The sequence below is a fragment of the Abramis brama genome, assembly GCF_963993115.1.
Source record: "Abramis brama genome assembly, chromosome: 25".
NCBI classification, from domain to species: domain Eukaryota; kingdom Metazoa; phylum Chordata; class Actinopteri; order Cypriniformes; family Leuciscidae; genus Abramis; species Abramis brama.
In genome coordinates, this window is record NC_139987.1 from 12,977,728 (window position 1) to 12,989,758 (window position 12,031).

The 12,031-nt window shown below is 37.8% G+C and overlaps 1 protein-coding gene across 2 annotated transcripts in view; it reads left to right on the forward strand.

Annotated features, from left to right (window-relative positions):
• Nucleotides 1-12,031, forward strand: part of mtus2a (microtubule associated tumor suppressor candidate 2a) — a 69,214-nt gene that overhangs the window by 20,791 nt on the left and 36,392 nt on the right. For both annotated transcript variants that reach the window (XM_084104251.1, XM_084104252.1), the window contains exons 2-3: nucleotides 9,343-11,406; nucleotides 11,529-11,796. In XM_084104251.1, the coding sequence (XP_083960377.1) occupies nucleotides 9,622-11,406; nucleotides 11,529-11,796 (2,053 nt within the window). In that variant the 5' untranslated portion in view covers nucleotides 9,343-9,621. The remainder of the gene's footprint in view (nucleotides 1-9,342; nucleotides 11,407-11,528; nucleotides 11,797-12,031) is intronic.

Genomic DNA, 12,031 nt, shown 5'->3' on the forward strand with positions numbered 1-12,031 from the left:
AAATGGCTGCAATATAACAAAGAGTGAAAAATTTAAGGGGGTCTGAATACTTTCCGTACCCTATATATATATATATATATATATGAGAGAGAGAGAGATAGCTATAAATATTTATTTTTTATGAAATTAGATTTCATTAGATTAAATATTAAATCATAATATATCATTGTATATTTTTAAATGAATTTTCATGAAATTTTAATGAAAGTGGTCCACTTTTTCCATAATAATAACCCGGCCTATAAAAGTACATGTACTACATAATCATTACTGTGAGTCTAGTGAATCGAGGTCGACTGATTGCTGAATGATGTGAGGCAAATTTCCAGCCATTCTGTATAACGTATCCGCAGTGTTTGCGACTACAATCTCACTCACTTGTCACAATGTTTTGAGGCAGTGTCAAATCCTGTCCCAGCGGAGGAGTGAGAGGAACTTGACAGACAAACTACAGCATGCTCGACATTTGTAAAGAAGCATCTTGCATCCCGTTCAGTGGGAGTGTTTCAACATTTTCTAGTTGCTGAGACATCAAGGACATTTTCCATAAGCGAAGTCTCTCGGGTACTCTGTGAGAAGTGTTTTTCAATATTAGTATAAATGTGTGAATTGTAAGAAAAGTCTTAGCTTATAGGGGTCACCTGAGTGAATACAGCTGGTCTAAATTTTTTACTTGCCTATCAAATTGCGTGCATATTCCCAGCATATTTATACACACTGCATCCTCATATTTTTTGAACCAGAATAAATGTTAATATACAACCTTTTGAAAGTATACCGTTGTGTACCTGAACAATACAAATATCAACATGAAAGCGGTGTGATGTAATTGGTTAGAAACCAAAATATCCAAATGTCCAAACGTGTATCCCTCCATGACCATGTAAAGCCAGTAAACCCTAAATGACACATTTTTGAATGGAAATAACAAATATAAGAGCTCTATTTTTTGTTTTTAAATTAGCCTGAAGTCATCAGATTGATCATGTCTCATGCTTACGTTGGCATTACAGAAATGTACACCATGTCAGGGTCTCTTCAGGCTATGTGTATTTGGCAAACAAGGTCAATTAATCAGACCGGTTTTAGTATATGAGATTTGGCCAGAGACCAGCTCTACAACCAGGTCAGTGTGTCACAAGCTCTCTGTTGAGCTGTTAGGAGAAATAACAGATCCATAATCAGGGATACTCTTTTGGAAATATGTACTGTCACAGTTATTATTATTTAAAATGTTCCCTAAATTCCACTAATCCCATTAACATTTTTGTTGTGATAAACATCAAAATGTATGTTCTTCTGTCTGAATTAAACTGTCAGTTGTTTGCTACTGTGCCTTTAAGAACTTCCTTTTGCATGTAAAAGTTTTTATGTATGTATTTATTTATGTAGTCGCCAAGGCTGCATTTAATATTATTACAATTTAAAATAACTGTTTTCTGTTTGAATAGCCTACATTTATACTAATTTCTTGTGATGACAAAGCTGAATTTTCAGCATCATTACTCCAGTCTTCAGTGTCACATGATCCTTCAGAAATCATATGCTGATTTGCTGCTTAATTATTAATTATTATTGCTGCTCACTTATTATTATCAATGTTTAAATGTTTTTGCTGCTTAATATTTTGGGAACCCTGATATCTATGAACAAGAATATTAGGCTTTATATAAGAACATTAATGATAATTTATAATGACCAGGGGTTGTGAAGCCACAAAATGATGAAGAAAAACAAATTTTTTTTATTCTTCGTGATATGACCCCTATGAATACCGGTAATCCCACTTTGGTGTTTGCGAACTAATACCAGAGATTTTGGCTCCCCTGATGTGCCCTGCACTGCCTGATCCCCTTACAGTACAAAACTATATTCATTCAAGCCTCTTATGTGACCTCATGCGCTGTTGTGCTGAAATATTTAATTCTCCTCTCCAACTTTTACATTATTCACTGCGAAGTTGCCATGGTGAATGTCTACACATTTTGGATACCCTCACTTCTCATATTCATTGTTCAGGCGTCTTCTTTCACATCCTTCTTATTTTGTTTCCATGGCCTTTGATTTTTGCTCTGCGCCTTGATTGACACACACATCCTCAATCCATGACAGAAAGAGAAGGGCTAAGTTCCATTAGTCTCGCTGAATTAAGCCTGTGTTCTGATCTGCCGCTCTCTTCCCTTCCTTGGGCCCGTCCCCAATCGCCAAGTGACAGTAAAAATATGGCGATGATTAGCGCGAACCATCAATAATTCCCAAAGCAGTTGTGCTTTCATTTTAATTAAGCCCACCTACTTGAGCTCATTGTCTTGATTGAGCTGAATATTCATTTTCTGTTATTATTAGGAGTTAAATGTTGGACGGGAGAGCTGGTGCCACGTCCTGTCACACTCCACCATGCCCCAGTTACACACTTGATAAACCCTCTTTTCAAGATTGGCTGGCACACTCACCCTGACTCAGGCATCTGTTCCTGCCTCGTCTGGCTGCTCTGGAGCCTCGTGGAGCTTTTTGGTGCAGAGCACATCGAGTCCAACACGGCAAAGAGGATGCTTTTCCTCACGGTGCATTCATTTTATTTTATTTTCTCAAATAAATAAATAAATACATTAGTGCCAGCTTGCTATAGAGGACTGAGTGTGCTAGTATTAACAGCATTAAATATGAATTAAATAAACAAATAAATATATAGAAATTAATTAATAGAATATTCGCTGATACATAAAAAATATAATAATGAATAGAATAGGTATAGGTATAAATATTTATATTTATTCTTATTTATTATTTTTTCCACATTTTTATGCATTTATTTCCAGATTTATTTTTATATTTAAAAATATGTTTCTATATTTATTTTGATGTGTTTAATACTTTTATTTTTTTCACATTTATCTATTTATATATTGTTTGTGTTTGTTTCAGTGAGTTATTATTAGTATTATTTTTTTTAGCGATTTAGCTTCTATTTTAAATTTTTTGTTTTCATTTAAGTTTACATTTTTGTAATTTTGTTGTGTTTTTGTCTTTTTTATTTGTGTTTTCGGTTTTTGTTTTACTAAATATTAGTTATAAATATTAGTTTTACTTATTTTATTACTTCAACATTTCTGTTTTCGTTTTTTAAGTTGAAGTTTTCATCTTATATTTATATTATATTTTAGCTTTTTATCAATTACAGAAAATTATTGTAATAGTTTTAGTTTTATTTAACAATAACAACAACTTTTTTCTGCATTTAATATTTTCTTCATTTCTCAGTCTGTAGGAATAAGGGGCAATGTTTTCTACTTCAGGCATTGAGCTAAATTATCTAGATTTAAATGATATTTGAGGAAATTATAGACTTCTAAATGAATGTGTTGACAGGACGGAAGTAGAAAACAGACTCTTTGGCTCGTGCTGAAGTTGTGAAGTCTTCTGTGCTCTATCTTTAGGCCAAGGTTAATTAACTCCAAAGGGGGCTTGAGAAACACCCGATGGCCAGGACAAGCCTCCAGTCCTGGCTGAAGCACATTGCAAACCTGTCTGTCTGTGTGAACCTTCCTTGCCCAGCTGTCACTTCAGTTAACCACAGCAGAGATACGTAAGCACAAGAAAACCATACGAGTTAACATTGAGAAACCATGCCAGATTTGTTGCTATACAACAATTTTCCTGCTGTGATGTTAATTTTTTTCTTAATTACTTGAACCGGAAATTGTTAATTAGTGTTTATTTATTAATAAGTTGTCGATTGTTGTATAGATCAGGTATAAAATTTGTATTAATATTATTAGAATATATAATAATAATATATATATAATAAATTATTTAATTGGTGTTATACTGTAGGTTTATTTTGTATTATTATTAGGCGAACAATATAAGAGGAGAAAAACAAAGAATTTAAAGGGATAGTTCACCCAAAAATGAAAATTAGCCCATGATTTACTTACCATCAGGTGTATATGACATTCTTCTTTAAGACGAATACAATCAGAGTTATATTAAAAAAATGTCCTGGCTCTTCTAAGCTTTATAATGGGAGTGAATGGGCACCATTTTTTTGAAGTCCATTCAAGTGCATCATATCCATCATAAAAGTGTCCCAAACAGCTCCGAGGGGTTAATAAAGGCTTTCTGAAGCGAAGCGGTTCGTTCTTGTAAGAAAAATGTCCATATTTAAAACTTTATTGACTAAAATAACTAGCTTCCGGCAGACGGCCGTACACAAGTCGACTTACGCCAAAAGAGTAACACTTGACGATGTATGACGTAGGAGTAGAGTAAGCTTTGACGCCTCTCGTGGTTCAAACAAACAGGGCTGGGCAACCGAGATCGTCATTACGTTGTGCGTCAAGTTCATGTTACTCTTTTGGCGTAAATCGATGCGTACGGCCGTCTGCCGGAAGCTAGTCATTTTAATCAATAAAGTTTTAAATATGGATATTTTTCTTACACCAACACATCGTTTCACGTCAGAAGGCCTTTATTAACCCCTCAGAGCCATTTGGGACACTTTTATGATGGATATGATGCACTTGTATGGACTCATTCACTCCCATCATAAAGGACATTTTTTAATATAACTCTGATTGTATTACACCTAGGATGGCTTCAGGGTAAATCATGGGCTAATTTTCATTTTTGGGAGAACTATCCTTTTAAGAGTAAAATAATAAAATGTAAAATTTAACTGCCTGCCAAATTATCTCTCACAATCTTCAGGACAAGACGCCATTGTTGGTGTCAGTGAACAGAATCAACACACCTCTTACCTTGTGTATCTCTCTGTAAGGGTTAAAAATGTGTTAGAGATTAAAAGGAATAGTAGCTGTAGAAAGGTGCATGATGTGAAAACCAGAGGGTAAATATGTCATTACGGTTGTGCTGGTGTGTTTTAACGCTGATACTCACCACTCTTCAAAGGTTAAGCATAGACCCGGGTTGTCATTCACTGTTACTGTGTTCTTTCATCATGGCTAAATGGGGGTGTGCACCTTGCATTGGGGTGAATTCAGTTCCCCAACATTAGATGATTCCCTTCTTTGAGATTTGGGAATCTCTGTTGAGCTACTTTTGAAAGAGCTTTGCTGCTTTCATATCTACATTTATAGAGCCACATGTAAAGACACATTTCACTCGTGTGCAATTTGATGCATTTTTCTCACCATAGTAGAGTTGATTTAGTCATGCACAACCTTACAATTTAAGGACTGTGGCCATGGTATAGTGATTATATCAAATTCTACAGTAATGTGACAGTACTTTTATTATACTGTTCATAGTATTTATATGATACTCCAAGATAATTTAAAGAACATCATGGTGTTACCATCATGCTAGTTGTAATAGTTGTTAATAGATATTGAACAAGGTTCAATTGGTTAAGAAGCTTATCTAGTCAGCTAACATATTGTATACTTAAGTAACATTATGCTGTATGTTAGCAGAATACATACTAAGTGAATTTGGGAAGAGAAGAGGTTTTTATGTAGATTTATTATGAGAACATTAGCAAGAAACATATAACAGGCTAGATTGTTTATCTTACCCGCTGAGCTCACAGCGTTGGCGTGATTTATTTGTGCAACTCGAATTTACACTTTGCACATATAGATCAAACATGCAAACAGCCTCTCACACCTGTAGAAAAATAGCAGGTTAGTTCAGCATGAACTGCTTGAATGTTTTGTAAGAGCTACAGTAAGCAGGCCTTGGGAGTTTATCAGCTTGAAGGCAGTGTGTTTAAGTACAACATGGTCTCAGGACAGAGTTCTCCTTCCTATTTTTCATCTCCTTCCTGACCAGGCCTTGCTTTGGAGTTAGTCTGTCTGTCAATAAGCGGGCTATATAAAAGCCAAATGAGGGCATTTTCTAACTGCGATGAACAGAATGTGTTTTTGCTTTTAAAAATGAGATGCAATGCAAAGGACTAAAAACAGTCGTAGAGTATATAGATTGTTCTGCGAGATGTTGAAATAAAACATATATATGGAGTTAATATTGTGCCATAATTAAACAAACAAATCCAGCATTTTGCAAACAAACTCGATCTGCTTTGCAAAGGAAAACTTGACTCGCAAACAAACAAGCAATGTGCAGGTACAAAGGTCAATTTGAGCGAAAATGCAGTGGAGTAACAAATATGTATTGTGTTTTACAAATATAAATAAATGAGCCAAGATAATATTTCACAAATAAATACAAACCATCCTACAAATTGCATGTAACCTTTGAACAAATACCAAATCTAGTGCATACAAATGCATATCTGTCTGTTATGATTGTGAGACATAAGCTGACTGAATTCCAACTAAATAAATAAATAAGTGGGACCCTCCTTTCAATTAAATTAAAAGTTCTCATTAATTTATGGAGAATGAAAGAAATGGACTCGTTCAGTAAATGTAACGTTTTTACAAAAATGTAAAAAAGCAACATATAATGGCAGAGTTTCAGCTTATAGATTCCCCTATCCTAGAGAGAGTGAATTGCTACCAAGTGCTAATCTGTCTAGATATGTAATAAACATTTTACAAAAGAAAACATTAAAAAGGTTAATTATAGATAAATTAAGACAGAAACATACCCGTTCACCGGTCATTTTCCTCAGCTGTAGGCAAAGTCAAGTTTCAAATCAGTGCTTCTCCGGAAGACTAGCGCTAAATTAGCCTCTAGTTTAGCGCCATCTACTGTTTTAGAAGAGGAAGTTGCTCAACTGCATTTGTGAGAAAATCTGCCTGGACACATTTGTGAGAAAATCGAGCTGGGAGATCTCATAAAAAGCCAATTGTCTCACAATCATAACAGACAGATATGCATTTGTATGCACTAGATTTGGTATTTGTTTCAAAGGTTACATGCAATTTGTAGGATGGTTTGTATTTATTTGTGAAATATTATCTAGGCTCATTTATTTATATTTGTAAAACACAATACATATTTGTTACTCCACTGCATTTTCACTCAAATTGACCTTTGTACCTGCACATTGCTTTCTGTTTGTTTGCGAGTCGAGTTTTCCTTTGCAAAGCAGATCGATATTGTTTACGAGTCGAGTTTTCCTTTGCAAAGCAGATCGAGATTGTTTGCGAGTCGAGTTTTCCTTTGCAAAGCAGATCGAGTTTGTTTGCAAAATGCTGGATTTGTTTGTTTAATTATGGCACAATATTAACTCCATACATATTAGTAAAGGTGAAACGCAGCATTCAGAGGTCTAGTGTTTCTTACTATCTTCCATGGCAATGCTGCGTATCAGTCCATTCCACAATCTAAAAGTATATTTATTTGTGTGTTTTCTATTTGTGTGAGTACCTTTCCTTTGTCCATGAAAAATGCTCACTGCTCGCTTCTCGCGCTTCCCCTCAGCAGGTTTGGTATCGTTGTAAAGCGCTGTATTCCAACTTATTGAATATTCATAGCGAATTCTCGATGGCATGAGTCTGAACCAATGAAATGTGTTTTTCAAACTCATGTGGATGTAAACAACGATCTTTCTCGTACTGACTGACAGAGCCGAAGCATGCGCACAAAGACGGCTCAGACAGCGCGCAATCCCGATACTGTAACAGAATTAGAGGATTTCAAAATATCTGTCTTGGCGAGAATTCACGCAAACATGATCTGTTATATCTTAAATAAACGTTTGGTTAACTGTAGGGTAAAATCTGATGTGTAACATTATATCCGTGCGGTACAGTAGGTCGTCTGAATATATATATATATTTGGTTTTGACTTGGTTTGTGCCAAATTTGGTGTTGTGGGATTTTAAGGTTTGGTTTCTATAGGTGATTTTGTTTTGGAACCTTGACTTGATTTTTCTCAAAATTGACTTTGCTGACTCTGCCGACTTCAAACAGGTAGCTCAGTAATTTTTTGTCCAATAAGTCATTTTTGAAAATTTGCTCATTCCGACTCCTTTTGCCAACACGAGTCACATATCTCTGTGCAGTTATGGGATTCACTCAGTGTACCTTGAAATCAGTCTTAATGTTCCTGTGGGTATGTGGGTGGGTGATTTTAGCACTTCATCAGCCTGAAGTGTTGGGGGTGGAACTAGTGACAGTCTGGTGCCGCAACGTCAATATGCTTGTTCTCGGATTGTTGCCCGTTTAACCGATTGTGATATGGATTGTATGGGCTGTCTCTTCTCCATAGACTTCCTCTCTGATTTCCTGCACAAGCATTTGCATCTTAAACTTGATGCTTGAAGTGATTTAGTGGCCGCTTCTTCCTGTCATTCCAGCATAAATTACTCAAGTCTGTGCAGCGAAAATCATTACAGTCAATGCTTGAAGCGAGTCTGGTGTAAAAAAAGAAGCAACCTCTCTCTTCTTAAAAATCTATGTTGTGATTGATTATAGCCTAAGTCACTGACCACCTACCCACCCTCTTTACCTAGTCAGCACATGGAGCAACCCCAACCCCCTTTTCCCTATTGGGAAAATGTCAAACTAACCTTGCTTTATTCCCTTCTCTGGTTTGGACTGTAATGAAACAGCATTGGATTTATGTTTCCATGTCTAAATCATAATTATAGGCATACAGCTGTTGTGTCAATGTTTTATAGAAATGCAAAAAACTCACCTTCAACTAATGGTGTATTTTCATAATTTCTTCCCCAACTGACTGCAGCATTTTTGTTTGTTTGTTTGTTTGTTTTTGTCCCATGTGACCACTGTTGTTAATTACAAGCCATTTCACACTCTCACTAATTGTCTTTTTTGTTTTTTTGTTGGGCAAACTTGTACAGTAAGATGCCAACAGCTCATCTTTTTTTTTCAATTGTATATGTCTTAATTTATTCAAATATTCATTACAGTTGCTTATCAATTTGTGGTTCTTTAAAGAGAAACAAATTAGGTATTGGAAACATTACAATAGCTAGCTACAGTAGCTAGTTTTATTTTTCACGGTTGAGTCAAATACTGTACATTTAATGCATTGCTTTATAGATAAAAGGTGTAGATATAAATGCACACCTTTTTAATTTACTATGTTTACAGAAGTGGTGGGTGCCTTTAAGCTGTTTTATATTAATTGAAAACCGCAATGAAACAACAAACAGCCATTCTTTCCTTCAATAAAATAAGAATGATTTTTGCTTTAGAATTGGTAATCAGGAAAACTAACCTTTAATAAAATAAGAATGAAGTGTTGCTTGAGATTTGAGTGTCAGTAAAACTAACCAAAAAATAGTCTTTAAATTTAAAGAATTTAAACCCTAAATATTTAAATCTAAATAAATGCAAATCTAGCAAATGTTGTAACAGAAATTTAACAACCCATTTAGAATAGTTTGTGCTGATGCACTCTCTGCACTGTTTACACAATTTTATGTCTTATCTTCTGTGCAGGTTTGGCACCAGATGAATGAACAAGGCATTTCAAGGTCCTGAAAGCTGATATGATTTCATCAAGTGCATTGCCCTGTTGAGAAGCAAACAAATACAGCTCTGTCCTTTGGTGGTATCTTGGAGTAGAAATGGAAAGAATGTGAGATGATGTTGTGATTCTGCACTCCATCCAAACTACAAAATTTGAAGGACAAGGTGAAGGCAAGTGAGGGAACAAGACCTTTGATGGATCCAGGATTACCGTGGAGCTTTTGAGAGAGAAGCTCAGACTGATACAACATGAATGTGCAAGAAAATATACAAGCCGGTGAAGACAACCAACAAGGAGAAATACAGAATGACGACGAGCATCCTTTGCTAGAAACTGTGGAAGACGCCAATGCCAATCAAATCACCAAAGAGAAAAATCATTCAAATAACAGAGAGCATGACGGCCCACTACCCCCTCTTGTATCACACTCTGAAGCCCAGGAGAGGATCATTATCTGGGGAACACATGCTCAGAGTGAAGACCCTGAGCTGGAAGAGTTTGAACTGCTTGAGTGTCAAGAGTTAGAAACATTTATTGTGGAAGAAGAAGGGATAGACATGTCGAGTGTGAGAAGTAGAAAGAGAGCAAAGAACCTCTGTGGCAGGACATTGACATCCACATCTGTCAGCGCTACTGTTGGATCCCCTTGGAAAGACCACAATGAAAACCACAGTGTGGATGGAGATGCAAATGAGAACTCACAGCCCCTTGACCTCAGGACCTCTAGCTCTCGCTCTGGGGTAAACAGGACCCTGAGAGAAGCACGAAGTGGTTCTGAAAGCAACGTTTTTGCATCTTCTCTTTCTGCAGTGACCAGTCTCAGTGGAAGTTTAGCCAGTGCCCTGGACAGTGCAGGCCGCACACAGCCTCTCTCTTCCCAGTCCATCAAGTCTACCTCAGGCATAGGCAGGAACCAGCAACCATCCTACATCCACTCAGAGACAAACAGGGAGCTTCCCAGGGATTTGGACCAAAACCATAACTCTACTACACTGCCTCAGGAATCACAATATGACCGAAGTAAGCTGATCACTCAAAGTGGAGTGTATCCTTCAAATGGAGCAGTAAAAGTGCAAAAATTCCCAATGGAAGCAGAGGAGAATGGCAGGAAAAGGATGTCAACCGAGGTGCCGAAAGGTATGGTGAGGGTGCTACCTTCTTGTAGGCAGCTAGTCCGCCCTCTTTCTACTGAAAAACGAATAACCTCAGGATATCCCAGCTTAGACACCCAGGCAGACCAGCAACAATCCCACTCCTCAGAGACAGATCACAGCCATCAACAAGTGCTGCCGACTACAGAAGTCTGCAGTAAGAACACAAGCACAGAAATGCTTCCAAACCGGACTTTCACCCGAGAGTCCCAACACTTGAAGAGGCAGAGCTCAGCAGATCGTGCTGCAAGTCCCTCCAGCCTAGAAAGGAAGACTCACTTCAGTCGGCGGACCTACAGCAGTCCCACTAGACCTTCGACACCTCCATCCCCCAAGACCACAAGGTCTCCTCAAAGACAGCCTCCATCCTCACCCATCAAGACTTTACCTTCTCGAGCTCCTCAGTTGGGTTATGCTGGGTACAGCTCAGGCTTAAGAGCCCCAGTCAAAACAACTATCAACACAAGCATCCATAAACCTCCTCCAACAATAGAGGCTTCAATGGAGACCTCCCCTCCAAGCAAGTGCCCACCAAAACCGAAAAGTGTCCGACCCAAAATCATCACATACATTCGAAAGACCCCGCAGGTGAAACCACAGTCTCTTGAGGGAACTTACGAGGTATCATCCTTACCTACGCGACTCTCAACGTACAGCAGCACACAGGCCAAACCAGCGGTAGGAGAACAAGGGGAAGCCGCTGTGCTGAGTGCCTCAAATTTACTCTACGATAAGTATCGACAAGAGATGCAGAAGGTTCGGTTCTTCTCTCCTGGACTCATGGTGTCTGGGATTAAGCCACCCAGCAACACCATGCCACAAAAAATGGCAGGCCGAGCGGACAGCTTCTATGGTTCTCTTAACAAGCCTCTATCTGCAGCTGTAAGGAATGCACTAGACATTTAACAATATGCTGTTCTTTAACTAAATACTTTTTATGTACTACTGGAAGAGTTTATTGACTGCAGCTGCAACGTGTGGTAATGTAATTTTTTTTTGTTTAGGTGGGCAGGTCTCCAGTCACCCTTGGATCTCCTGTATCTGGAGGCGAGGATCCTTCTGGACCCCCTATGGGAGCACAGGATACAGGGAGTCTTTTTCGTCCACCACGGGGCCTAAGACCCCAGCTTGGCGTTGGTGCTGTAAACAGGACTCCCTCTGCAGCTGCGAAGAACAGAATGGTCCAAACAGGTCTCCCAAAGTCACCATTGACCTTCAGTCAACCAATGCAGGCAGTAAACCCGACCACTCAAATCCCTCAGGAACCACAAGGTAGGACGATGACAATGGTTTACTTTGCAAGGCAAAATGAGTCAAAAGACTTGGCTTTTATACAATTCACACAGATTTTTAGTAGTAAAATTGAATGCTTTATATGCCACACTGGTGTAAGTTCAGTAGAATCCCATGCCAAAGTTGTCATAGAAACGTTTTTTGACTGATAGAAATACCAAGGCTACATCCTAAGGGTGGAAGTGACTCTGGAGTATTTTGAGATGAATAGATT